The 14,602-nt window shown below is 39.4% G+C and overlaps 1 protein-coding gene across 3 annotated transcripts in view; it reads left to right on the top strand.

The window, feature by feature from the left end:
• Positions 1 to 14,602, top strand: part of SIPA1L2 (signal induced proliferation associated 1 like 2) — a 601,890-nt gene that overhangs the window by 376,421 nt on the left and 210,867 nt on the right. For 2 of the 3 annotated variants that reach the window (XM_082249125.1, XM_082249127.1), the window contains one exon: positions 10,488 to 10,698. In XM_082249125.1, the coding sequence (XP_082105251.1) occupies positions 10,488 to 10,634 (147 nt within the window). In that variant the 3' untranslated portion in view covers positions 10,635 to 10,698. Of the gene's footprint in view, positions 1 to 10,487; positions 10,699 to 14,602 lie in introns of those variants that run through there. The other variant, XM_082249126.1, reaches the window with a different exon arrangement.

Genomic DNA, 14,602 nt, shown 5'->3' on the forward strand with positions numbered 1-14,602 from the left:
AGATACCACTTCAAAATCGGAAGGCCTTAATAAAAACCAGAAAAATAGAATAAAAGAAAAATTATTAATAAACCAATTGGTGGATGTTTGGAGAATTCTCCACCCGAAAAGCAGAGATTACACATGCTTCTCAAATGTACACGGGACCTACTCGAGATTAGATTATATATTAATAGAACATAGATGGATTGAAAGAGTAGCCGAGGCGGAGATTGGGACAAGGACCTGCTCCGATCACACCCCCATTACTGTAAAATTAAGAATGGACAGGGAAAAGCCGAAGATGGACGCGTGGAGAATTAATGAAGAGATGTTGAATGATAAAAAAATGGGGAAAAGAAATAGAGAAAGAGTTGGAACTCTACTTTCAAGTAAATGACGACAACGAAGTACCAAAAAATATGGTCTGGGAAGCTCATAAAGCCTATATGAGGGGCATATTGATTTCAAAAGGGGCACAAAGGAAAAAAGAAGGTAAAATTAATAAGGACAGACTCCTAATGGAAATGTACCACCTCGAGCAAAAACACAAAAAAACACAAGATATATCCACATATAATTCGCTAGAGAGAAAAAGAGAAGAATGGAAAGACCTCTTAGATCAGGAAATTAGACAGGAAATGAAAAGATATACAAAAGAAAAATATAAGGAAAGTAATAAAGTGGGAAAAAACCTTGCAAGAATTTTAAAAAAGAGGAAAGCGAGGAACTTTATAGATAAAATTAAAAATAAAAACGGGGACATAATCCAAACAACAACAGGAATCGCTAAGGAATTCCAAAAATATTATGCAAACCTCTATTCAGTAAAGAAAGAGGATATACAGGATATAGAGCCGGATAGGAGCGAGAAAATTACAGAATATCTCAGAAATGCAAAACTGACAAGGATAGAGGAAGACAAATTGATAGCTCTAGAGAGGCCAATTTCAGAACAGGAAGTAGAGAAGGCTATTAAAGAAACTAACCCTGGTAAAAGCCCAGGCCCTGATGGGTTTACAATAAATTACTATAAAAGATACAAGGAAATACTAATACCAAAATTAAAAGATTATATGAATGGAATTGGCACTCAATACGAGATGAGTAAAGACGCCCTATCCGCCTCTATAACCGTGATCCATAAAGATGAGAAAGACCCGTTACTATGTTCTAGTTACAGACCCATATCCCTCCTTAACGCAGATACCAAGTTATTTACAAAAATACTAGCCACCAGAATTAAGAGTTTGATGAAGGAATGGATACATAGAGACCAAGTGGGGTTCATCCCAGGTCGACAGGGCCGAGATAACGGAATAAAAACAATTCTCCTAATTAACCAAATGTTAAAAAATAGGCCAGCAAGTATAATAATGTCATTAGATGCCGAAAAAGCATTTGACAGGGTGAATTGGGAGTTTATGTTTAAAACTATAGAAGAGTTAGGATTTGGCCCTACAATGTTGTCCAGGATTAAATCATTATACAACCATCCAACCGCTAGAGTTAAGATCAATGGTACTATGTCAGAACCCTTTGAGATGTTCAATGGAACCAGACAGGGGTGTCCATTATCCCCAATGTTGTTCGTGTTGTCTCTGGAACCATTACTAGCAACCATCAGGAAAAATGTGAACATTGGAGGCGTAAGGATAGGAGAGGATGAGTATAAGGTGTCCGCCTTCACGGACGACATCCTCCTGTACATAACAAACCCCATGATCACCCTGCCAAATATAATAAAAACTATGAAATATTACGGTAAGCTTTCAAACTTAAAAATCAACCAAAAAAAATCAGAGATACTGAGTATAAACATTAATAAACAAGAAGAAGAGAGGCTAAAAAATGAATTCAATTTTAAATGGCGAAAAGACGAAATAAAGTACCTAGGGATTAAATTAACATCATCCCCTGAGAAATTATATAAAGTAAACTTCCTCCAAATATTAAACAATACGAGAGCAGAATTAAATAGATTATCCCCAAGGATATTCTCCTGGATAGGAAGAATAAATACAATAAAGATGATAATCCTACCCAAAATACTATACATAATTCAAATGTTCCCCATCCCAATCCCACAAGTATTTTTTAAAACACTAAAAAAGTTAATAACTCAGTTTATATGGAAGCACAAAAAACCAAGGATTAGATACACAATATTAAGTAAAGAGAAGGGACACGGAGGGCTCGCACTACCAGATTTTAAAAAATATTATTTAGCATCAATAATCACACGGGTGATAGAGTGGAGTAAACAAAAAAGTGAAAAAGATTGGGTAAGAATAGAAAACACACTCAGTAAAGCACACCTATCAAAGATTATTTGGATACCCCCGAAGTTTAGAGAATTAAATAGCAACACGGACATAATCACACGACATGCCCTAAAAATATGGGACACGATACACACAAATGAAAATTGGATACACAATTCACCTTTGATCCCGCTCCAAGACACTAAATTTTTTGCACCTGGGGAAGGAAGGGAATTGGGTAAATGGATAGAAGATAGGGAAGCCCGCTTAGGAGATATAATAGAACAAGGGAGAATTATATATTTGGCAGAATTAAATAAAAAGAAAAAAGGATTGGAAAATAAATGAGTGGAGATACTTACAGCTGAGACACTTTGCTGCTACGCTACCTCAACCACTAAGAGATATGAAAGATTTAAGACCCTTTGAGCAGATGTGTGTGTCAGAATAGTGTCTCAAATGTATATAAAATCTTGCTAAAAATAACAAAGGAGTTAGGCCCCTCACTAAAAGAGAAATGGGAAAGAGATTTCGGACCCTGTAGTAAGGATATTCTCTGGGATAGAAGTCTGCAGCTGGTACATAGGTCGGCGATTGATACAAATACCGAAGAAATTAACTTTAAATTGCTCGTCAGGTGGTACAATACTCCCGATAAACTGGGAAGATTTCAGAGGGAGAAGTCAAGAGATTGTTGGAGAGGAGGCCAGATGATTGGGACAATATCCCATATTTGGTGGGAGTGCCCAAAAATTAAAATATTCTGGAGAGAAATATTATCCTTGATAAAAAAAATCACAAAAAAACATATTCCAGAGGATCCATGGATATGCCTGTTCCATGGAACGCAGATGTCAGTGAAGCAATATAGGAAAACACTACTCCCCCACTTATTAAACGCAGCCAAAAGCCTTATCCCCTTAAAATGGCAAAAAGAGGAACCCCCAACAAGTAAAGACTGGGTGATTAGAGTGGAAAAAACAAGAAAACTGGAACTCTTAAAGAATTGGGGAGAGGAGGACCTGGGGATAGAGATAGAAATTTGGGGAGAGTGGCAGAGTTTCAAGGGGACAGAGGAATACAAAGAAATAATAGGAGAAGGATTGATAGTAATCTAAGGGGTGCCAGGGGGAAAAGAGGAGGTCAAACGGGTTTAAGGGTAAAATGCTCAAAGTGTTATGCTATGGACATCCCTCCAGAGATAGGAGTGTTGAAATGTTTGTTTTTTCTTTTAAACTGTAACACTTGAAAAACTTAATAAAGAAATATAAAAAAAAAAAAAAAAAAGAACTTATTTTAGTTTACATCAGGATTTAAAGTGTGACTAAAGCAACAATCAGGAATTGTATAAATTACATGTAGCACCCTCCTAGGTAGGTGCTATTAGGAGAGTATAGTTTTTGAGCTCTGCCTGCTTACCAGAGGGGCTGCAGGTAAATCTATATTGTTCTCTGCCTACCAGAAAGCAGGAGCTGTCAGTGAGGTCTGCTCATTGTGCTCAGAGTGCAACTCATTCTGTCTAGAGAGTGTTTCACGCTGGTCCAATAGGGAGGCATGTTGGACAGTGGGATGAAACCTGACAAATGAGTGCATGCTCTTTTGATACAGTTCTGATGATTGGCAGAGCGAAAGTCGTCTTGGTGCATGTTGGGATACTGTATAAATGCCAGGAGCACATGTGCGCGAGGTCTGTCGTAGGGGAGCGGAGTCCCAGAGGGAGGGGGCATCTGCCTCCTCCTCCGTAGAGGTGCCATGCAGCATCGGGGGGGGTCATCTTGAGAGCCGGAAGTGTAGCAGTGAGGAGCTGAACCCAGAGGTCTAGGGAAGCTAACTGAGAGGGGAGACACTGGAGGATCTGTCTCTACAGTACAGTGAGTATGGAAACTCGTGTCAAGGGGCCTGACCTGAGGGGGGCCACCCCTGCTCCTAGGATAGTCAGTGGGCGGGTGTCAGCAGGAAGAGGGTGCTAGTGAGAGTGTCCTGAAGATTATAGTCCATCAAGTCATCTTGTTAGAGAACAAAGAGAACAAGAGACTTAATCCACACTGCCACTAGGGTGGATGGGGTTAACAGCCTGGCTGTTCCATATTTTCCAGCAAAACTCTGAAGATAGAAGTCCTCAAACAATGTGAATAGTATAATTGGAGTATCCCACTATTCCCTTCTCCTATCCCAAATTATCAATAAACAACAAAACAAACAACACCCGTAGACTGTTCATTCCTGTGAGGAGCCATTGGGAACAAGGAGGGATTCAGAGACTTGTTCGAGAAAAAATGTGTTGGCAACCAGGGGAGCTTGTAAAGACAATATCCAGCAGTTACTGCAGGGCTAGTGCTACATACAGTTAAGAGTTGGCTGCATTGGTTTTAATTTTTAAGAATTTTTTCCTGTTATCGTAATCCCAATAACAAACTTTCTGTCCTAGGGCAACATTGCTTACTTACCATACTGCATCTATGGAGGAGCTATGTTGTAAGATTAGGCAGCTGCTGATTTGGACTACAAACACCACCTCCTTCTCCGTTACATAAAGAACAGCGGCTCTTTAGCTTACATCAAATAGTTTGGAAAGCTAATAAGAGTTCAGTTCAGATCTCAGGAAATACCAAGGATGCTGAATTTCTATCAGGGTTAACAAGTGTTTTATGCATTTGTACTAAATGTTTTTAGCCTGAAAAAAGAAAATGAATGTGGCCCTTCGTCTAAGGACTGATAAGCTGCAATATGTAGTGAATTTTTGTTTTTGAATCTAGACACACTTTGACTTCCAATTAAAAAAGGGCAGATATGTGTTTTAGAACACATCCAGGACCCATTCATGGCCAATACATGGCCTGTGTGTTGCCCTTGTAGTGCCACATTACATACTAATCATGTGAATGATGGACCAAGTCAACACTGATTTGGATATAATATAGCTATAATTTAACAAAAAAAACCCACAGACCACTAACGAATCATATCTGGAGAACCTCAAACTGACGGTTACAAAAGTTCCCAGGTATATTTATCAGGCACTAATCCTTGATTTTGATCTTTGGTAACAGTTGGGTCTTAGTGGTGGTCCCACGGTAAAATAGCAGTGATTCTGCTATTTCTTGTGTCACTCATTGTTATAGAGAGGGGAACTTCCAGAGATATCAGCACCCTCCTCCCAAACACAGAGGTTGACTGACAGAATCATTCATCCCTGTGTCATGTGCCTTTCGGATCAAATCTTCGTCTTGAGACATGAGACTACTTCACATGTCGCCAACTTAAGACTTCTCCGAAGCTGGATCTTTTGGAATAAGTAGAAAGACCGACATAAAATGTGACCTGATTTTAAAATGCAAATTACAGTATATGGTGTTTTCACTAATTAATTTTTCAAAGTTTACATAAATGAAACATAAAGGACTTGCTGACCCCTATTGTGTCGTTATGCATGAAAGCAGATTTTCATTGCAAGCGTGACTTGCCAACTAATATTTGTGTATCCTGTTTTGTTAATCAGGGTTTTATCACAGTAGTTATGAAATCGCTCCTTGCCCTAAACTGTGTGAACTATGGGACAGAAAAAGGTCAATGCATATGCTTCATCCACACCCCTCACTATTGCTCATAATGCACTGCTCAAGAAAATTAAAGAAACACTATGAAAACATATTCGATCTCAATAGGGAAAAATATCATGCTGGATATCTATACTGATATGGATTGGGTAATGTGTTAGGAACGAAAGGATGCCACATTGTTAAATGGAAATTAAATTGATCAACCTACAGAGGGCTGTATTCAAAGACACCCTGAAAATCAAAGTGAAAAAATTATGCAGCAGGCTAGTCCATTTTGCTGAAATTTTATTGCAGCAACTTAAAATGGTACTCAGTACTTTATTTGGCCCCCACGTGCTTGTATGCATGCCTCACAACGTCGGGGCATCCTCCTAACGAGGTGATGGATGGTGTCCTGGGGTATTTCCTCCCAGATCTAGACCAGGGCATCACTTAGGCTTTGAACAGACTGAGGTGCAACCTGGTGGCGTCGGATGGACTAAAACATAATGTCTCAGAGGTGTTCTATAGGATTTAGGTCAGGCGAGCGTGGAGGAAATTCTCTCTCCACATGAGACTGGGCATTGTCATGCACCAGGAGGACCCACTGCACCAGCATAGGGTCTGACAGTGGGTCCAAGGATTTTATCCCCATATCTAATGGCAGTCATTGTCTAGCCTGTAGAGGTATGTGCGTCCCTCCATGGATATGCCTCCCCAGACCATAGTTACATAGTTAGGTTGAAAAAAGACACAAGTCCATCTAGCTCAACCAATAAAAAACAAAAAAGAAAACGCAACCATATAGCCCAATATACACAATCCTATACCCACAGTTGATCCAGAGGAAGATGAAAACCCCAGCAAAGCATGATCCAAATTGCTACAGCAGGGGAAAAAAATCCTTCCTGATCCCCGAGAGATCACTTACCCACCACCAAACCAGTCATGCTGAACAATGTTACAAGCAGCATAGAGTTCTCCACAGCTTCTCCAGAACTCTTTCACGTCTGTCACATGTGCTCAGGGTGAACCTGCTCTCATTTGTAAAAAGCACAGGGTTCCAGTGGCGGACCTGCCAATTCTGGTGTGTAAATGCCAATCGAGCTGTGCCCAGCAGTGAGCACAGGGCCCACTAGAGGAAGTCGGGTCCTAAGGCCACCCTTATGAAGTCTGTTTCTGATTGTTTGTTCAGAGACATTCACACCAGTGGCCTGCTGGAGGTAATTTTGTAGGGCTCTGGCAGTGCTCAATCCTGTTCCACAAAGGAGCAGATACCAGTCCTGCTCATGGGTTAAAGACATTCTACGGCCCTGTCCAGCTCTCCAAGACTATCAGCCTGTCTCCTGGAATCTCCTCTATGCTCTTGAGACTGTGGTGGGAGACACAGCAAAACCTTCTGGCAATGGCACATATTGATGTGCCATCCTGGAGGAGTTGGAATGCCTGTGCAACCTCTATAGGGTCCAGGTATCGCCTCATGCTACCAGTAGTTAAACTGACCCCAGCCAAATGCAAAACTAACGAAAAACAGTAAAAAAAGATGGGTAGGGAAAGATTTTTTAGTGGCCTCCACCTGTAAAACCATTCTGTTTTGGAGGTCATCCAATTGTTGCCCATCTAGTGCCCCTGTTTTTAATTTCATTAACACCAAAGCAGCTAAAACTGATTAACAACCCCCTCTGCTACGTAAATGACCAGATAAATGTACCAGGAGTTTAATTGACTTGATGCTATACTCTGAATAAAAAGGGCTCCTTTAATTTTTTTTTGAGCAGTGTATATGGTATGGGTTCTATTTAATAAACGTTTTCAGCTAATATTCATACATATTTAGAATTGGATTAAATTGGGAAAATATGTGAATCTGGGTGAAAGTTGTGGACATTTTTAATAAAACATTTAAATATCAACCCCTATATTTATCTATTAAAAGGAATCCTTTAAAAGGCAACGGGTACACCATGTAACACTGTTCCCATTTCAAACAGGAAACACAGCCACAGTCCCCCCTCCTAAACCCCTTCCTCCCTTCAGGCCAATGCCTCCACTCCTGGCTTCTCTGTCACACTGGTCTGGGGCTTCCCTGAGCCACACTTGTCTTCTCTCCACTTCTCCTTGTACTTTTCTGCCCCCTGCAAATAAAGACAAAGAAAGGGGCGCACCAGCCTAGCGCATTATCCTCAGCGGGCTTTTTAATAACATACATTTTAAAATCAGCTACTCACAAACATGCGTGATATTCCAGCATTTCAATTCCATAGAACAGTCTCTTTATAAAAGTCCAATGTCTCATTGTGATGGAGGGCTGATGCGTTTCGAGGCCGTGCCTCTTCCTCAGTAGCTGATTTTAAAATGTATGTTACTAAAAAGCCCGCTGAGGATAATGCGCTAGGCTGGTGCGCCCCTTTCTTTGTCTTTATTTGCAGTGTCTGGTTGACCACCCCTGGTCGTTGAGGGCGGCAAAGCTTAGCTATAGTGGACGCCAAGTGGAGTTCCGTGTTAGAGGCAGCCTGAAGACCCAGTTCTGAGCGCAGGAGCAGGGTGCTCAGCATCTCTCTTTTCGTTTTTGGACTTTTCTGCCCCCACCTGTCCCTGTTTCACTGATTTGAGAGATCCCAATCTACCCTAAGCTGTACAGGAAAGAAAGGCTGTGGGACTCTTATTTTTGAAAAGCTGGGGAAGGTAAGGGCCTCCTCCACATTTGTTACTGGAGTGCATCCACACCCTAGGGCAGCAACTATCCCAAGGAATCAACCGGTATCAAGGAAGCTGCTGGTGAGGCCAGAGTCTGAGTGCTGAGCGTCATAGAGGCTAGAGAGCCTCTCAATGTCTAATGGACACTGTGCACCCTACACTCACACTGTGTCTGGTAGGCACTACATACTTTGTTGCATACTGTACCTCATACGCTGTACACTATGCCTCATACACTGACCTCATACTGCATATTTCACCTCATACATTGTAGGCTTTGCTGTTCGTTCTCATACCCTCCACACTTATCTCCCACACATACAGCTCTTATACATGCTATGCTCCTTTACTACACATACTACCGACCTTTATAACCTCTGAAAATCCTCTCTTGCAGATACTAGCCACTTCCATATCCTTTGCATTCCTCCCTGCACATACTGCCCACCATTATGCCCTATAAACTGCTCTCCTATATAGTGCTGATCATCATACCCTCTAAAGTTCTCTTCTGCACATACTGCCCACTGTCATACCACCCTTACTCATGTCCATCACATACAATGTAAGTTAGGTAAACCAAAAAAATAAATACCAATTATTCCTGTATATTTAATGTAAGTAATATTACATATAATGTGCAAAAAACACAAGTGGTGTTAGTGCAATCAAGTGCATAAAAACTCCAAAAAACAAAATACTCACATTTCCTTCCATGGAACAACACAGTAATACAAATCCATACAATAGTAAAAAAATGCAAAATTTCCAGATTCTTTTTATAAAATGTGCGGCAAAATCATGTGCCAATTAAGTCCTCCACACTCCCAAGTGTAAAACTGTCCATTCTCACTGAGCTGGAAATTTTGCACTATTGTATCGATTTGTAATATTGATTATTCCACAGAAAGAAATGTGTATTTTTATTTTTTTGGGGAGATTTTTTGCACTCTTTTGCACTTTATCAACACTTTTTATTGAGTTTTGTGCAATTTAAAGGTAATATTAGTTGTATTATTTATACAGGGATTGGTAATTATTGTTTAACCACTTGCCGACTGCCTAACGCCGATCTACGTCGGCAGTCAGCCCCTCACAGGCAAAGTGACGTAGGGCTACGTCACTAGCTTGTGAGGGTCTAGGGAGCGAGCGCGCGCCCCCTCCCTTCCAAATAAAGTTAACCCCTTCACAACCAGTGTATTTTTACAGTAACAGTGCATATGTATAGCACTGATTACTGTAGAAATGTCACTGGTAACCCCAAAAGTGTCACAAATGTCAGTCAAGGGTCCGATCTGTCCGCCCCAATGTCGCAGTACCGCAAAAAAAATCGCAGATCGCCGCCATTACGCGTTAAAAAAAAAAACAACAAAAATGACAAAAATCTTTCCCTTTGTTAGTAAACGCGATAACTTTTGCGCAAACCAATCAAAATACGCTTTTTGCGATTTTTTTTACCAAACATAGGTAGCATAAAACAAATTGGCCGAAAATTTAAAAAAATTTTGATTTTTAGTTTTTTTTATGCAAAATTGACGCTCTTTTTTTGTTTATAGCGCGTGATCAAAAAATCGCACAGGTGATCAAATACCATCAAAAGAAAGCTCTGTTTGTGGGAAAAAAAGGACGTCAAATTCGTTTAGGTACAGCGTCGCACGACCGCGCAATTGTCCGTTAAAGTCACGCAGTGCCGAATCGCAAAATACCCCCTGGTCAGGAAGGGGGTAAAATCTTCCGGGGCTTAAGTGGTTAATAGTATGAACGCTTTTTAATAGGGTGGTAGATATATTTCTTAGCACTGTTTTGTGTGTTATGATTTGAATAGCTGTACTGATATTTTGAATAGCCAATTTTTAGAAGTTATAGTTATATTTTTATATTGCTTATCACAGAATATTTTAAATATAGTTAAAAAAAAAAAACTTAAAACTTTGGGTTATCTATGAAGCTGACCTGTTGAAATTGTTCCTTGATTTTACTTGTAACATTTCCCATTGGTTCTTCGCAGGAAAAAGAACACAAGGCAATGTTACAGGCTGAAGTGCATCATTTGCGTCAACATAACATAAGGCTTCAAGAAGAATCCCAGACCGCTTCAGCCCAGCTGCAAAAATTTACAGAATGGTTTTTCAGCTCAGTGGAGAAGAAAAACTAATCTTTTTTTTTTTTCAGTATGTACATTGACTATAATATGTAACAATGAGGCAATATGACATTTTAAATTAAAGTAATACTAAAGGCAAAACTTTTTCTTTTTTAGTTATGGATAGAGCGCAGAGGGATTTGAACGCTTGTCAGTTTTTATTGCTACCTGTGCCACCGTTAGCAAAATTCTCCCTCTCTCTCTGTCCTGTTTATCATTATGGTTAAAAGTGAAAATAACAGAAAATCTCAAATTTTGTGTTGTCCAGAAAAGTAATAGATGGAAAATCTTCCCATGGGGACACTAGTTCTAGTGACCCTGGGACTCCCAAAGGAATTCCCCTAATTTGCAGGGATTTCCTCTCACTTCCTGTTTGGCTCTGGGACAGGAAGTGAGAGGGAAATCTCTGCAATGGGACATAGATGGCGAAAAAAAAATATAACTGCAGTGATAACCCTCCCTTGCCCTATCCAAAATTAAAAAAAAAATGTGTGTGCCTATAGTTCTACTTTAATTGTAATTGACACTTTATTGAACATTAGATGTAAAAGGTTTGTAAATATTAGCTCTGTTCAGACAGTGAGGTTGTGAACACCTAACTTGAATGTATAACTTGCTATGCTAGAGATTTTCAAATACAACTTTCTTGTTTTAAGGTGCACTTGACTTACAACTCAATATGCCTCATGCATTAAAGAGAAGGTGAATGGAGACGTTGCTCTTGCAACCTCTTAGAGTCACACTGTTATTTTTCTAGTGTAGTTTAGAAAATAAAATTCGACATCTGACAGGTTGTTATAAGCAATACAGGCACTTTTCATCCCTTCCAGTTCTTAATCATGAGGCTAATTGTGTTTTCTTGTGGAAGATGCTAAAAAGATTGGATAGATGTATTGTATAGCAGAGCTACACTTTCCAATCTCCCATGACATGGTGCTCTAATCATTTACATGAATCAACATCATTATATTGATATAGCAATAAGCACATCTCACATTTATTTTAAAGGGTTGAATCACAAGTTATTTATTTGATCATGAATAGTGTTTGATTTGTTACTTATTTATATATATATATAAATATATATGTATTTATTTGGTTAGACGGCTGTTTACACCAGAAAAAAAAAAAAAAAAACTTTCTGTAACTACTGAGAAGCAAATCAAACAGTTTAGCATTTTTTTCTTTTTTTTTTTTTTTTACATTTGTAGGAATGTTCACCGTTTGTATATTAATCATTTGAATGGTTACACTTTTTTGACAACATTTTGAACATATTTCACATTTAACACTTCTGTATAGTTAAAGTTTTTTTGTGTTTGCTTTATCAGTACCTAAATGTCAATTGACTGAGACACTGTTTTTCTGCTTTAGCAGAGCTTAAAGAGAACCTGTCACTTATTGCTTACATAAAACAATACAGTTGCTAAGAAATGAAGTATGCTAAAAACACATGGAGATACAATTGTGTCAGATAGAAACTGGTGAATCCTTATTGTTTCAGGCAAGGTCTTTGAGAAAGGCAGGCCATAGATGATGTAATTTTTTTTTTTTTTTTTTTCTGAAACCATAGCATGCAGGAAAGAAAATCACTTGTTTCCCTTATCAACACATTTAGAGTTGATGGGAGAATCCCTCACACTGAGCTATTGTGTTCTCCCTTGGGGGGGGGGGGGGGGGGCAGGTTGCTGTCCCTGCCAAGAGAACACAGTCATTATTTCTATCTGCTGTAGTCTATTGTACCCAAGTCGATCAACGGATCGACTTGGGTACAATCATTGTGACCTTAGATGGTTTGAAGTTTGGCCGGTCCCTGCTGAACCCGACCCAGATTCGAACCATCAATGGCTGGCTTAAAACACAATTCTACTTTGAGCATAGTCGATATTTACAGGTTAATAACATGACCAAAAGTGTTATCTAAAAAGAAGCAGTGTTTAATTTTGTGCTGAATTTGACCTTACGACCTCTTAAGGGTTCAGTAGTAGTACATTGGTCATCACTGGGGATGTTACAGAAAAAGTGGAAGTCCAGGCAAAATGAACTTCGAATGACATGTTCCATTCCATAGCTTGGTACGAATTTATATATTACTCACCATTTCACAATAGTTTTCTGTTTTATGATTTTTCAAAATAATCTTTGTAGACCCTTTTGAATGACAGCCTTGAAGTTCTTTCAGCTCCACTTAACACCTCACACTGCATGCTTGTGCCACAAATGTATCTTTTATGAATATTTCATATCAAGATCAACAAATATACCTTTTTTTCTTAGAGGTCTATTTATCAATATTTTCGACACATAAGTCACATAACATTCACCCAAGTTTCACAGTTTTCTACTTACATAATTACATAGTTAGTCTGGCTGAAAATAAGATGAAAGTCCATCTAAATTCTACCGGAATATGTTTGAATATTGCCTGGAAGTTAGGTGAATCTTGGGGGAGTTGTATTCAAAGTCAAAATTTGTTCCAGTTTTAGAGTAAAGGAGAGCTAAAGTCCCCATCAGGTTATTTTTTACTGCCAGTGGAGATTTCCCTTCACTTCTTGCAATGGAAAATGAGAGTAAATCTCTCTAAAGGAAATAGAATTCCCACTATAGAGCGTTGTTATAGAAACAGGTGTCCCAATTTATGAGTTCTGTTCCGGTAACAACTAAAATTTTGGATCCCATAATTTTCTGCCTCAGTGACAATGGTCACCAGGACAACAGAAGAAGGCGAATTTCCCCAGTGGGAACACAGACATCAATAAAGAAAAAATCCTTCATAGGGCCTACCCCTTCCCCAACCTATCCAAAAACTTAAATTAAAGGGATTGTAAAGGCAGAAGGTTTTTTTTTTCTATGCATTAAGATAAAAAATAACTTCTGTGTGCAGCAGCCCCCCAAATACTTACCTGAGCCCATCTATATCCAGTAATGTTGTATGAGTTTCTTAGCTGCTCGGGACTCCCCTCCTCATTGGCTGAGACAGCAGTGTGGCGTGATTGGCTCCCACTGCTGTCAATCAAAGAGTCCGCCAATCAGGAGAGAAACGGGCGGGTCTCGGCTTTGTGTCTGAATGGACAAAGGTAGCTGTGACTCAGCTTGGCTGCCCCTATAGCAAGCTGCTTGCTGTGGGTAACTCAACAGTAGGGAGGGGCCAGGAGCAAAGAAAAGGGACCTGAGAAGAGGAGGATCCGGGCTGCTCTGTGCAAAACAAACTGCACAGAGAAGGTAAGTATAACATGTTAACAAAAAAAAGAAAACGAGACTTTACAATCACAAACACAAGTATTTTGCATTTTCATGTGTTTTACGTACATTTAAGCAGTTATTGTTTAGCTGAAATCCAAAACAGGTAAGCCGCTCAGGTGAGACTGCTTGTCAGGTGCGTGTCAGATCCACAATCCAAGGCAATACTTATGAACACAAAAGTAGTGACCGCACTCCGATGTAGATAGAAACATTGAATTTATTCACCACTTGTAATTCAAACATGACTTCAAACATCAGGGACAGGACCTTTTTCCTTGTCCGTGATGTTTGAAGTCATGTTTGAATTACAAGTGGTGAATAAATTCAATGTTTCTATCTACATCGGAGTGCGGTCACTACTCTTGTGTGTTCAGTTATTGTTTAAACCATAACACGTTTCATATTTTGGCATACAAAGGAGGAAGGGAAACTTTTTCCAGGACAATTGGCCAGTTTATCACATTATTTTTATTTGGAACAAGTGAGGTACTAGATGTTTTGGCCATCCTGAATGTAATAGTTCGATGTGTCCCATTTACACAAAGAAACAACAGTGCTTTGTATATGCAACCAAGCAGAAGTACAGTGACCATTACATTTCCACAGATATCCTTTTTGACATTTATTTGTTCTGGCTATTTCTGCATTAAAAACGTAATGACAACTATATTGTGGTCAGTGATTCTCATTACCAAGCATATCTTCACCCCACGCTTGGTAATGGGATTTATTCTCAC

Source organism: Pelophylax lessonae, assembly GCF_965119305.1.
Source record: "Pelophylax lessonae genome assembly, chromosome: 3".
In the NCBI taxonomy this organism is placed as follows: domain Eukaryota; kingdom Metazoa; phylum Chordata; class Amphibia; order Anura; family Ranidae; genus Pelophylax; species Pelophylax lessonae.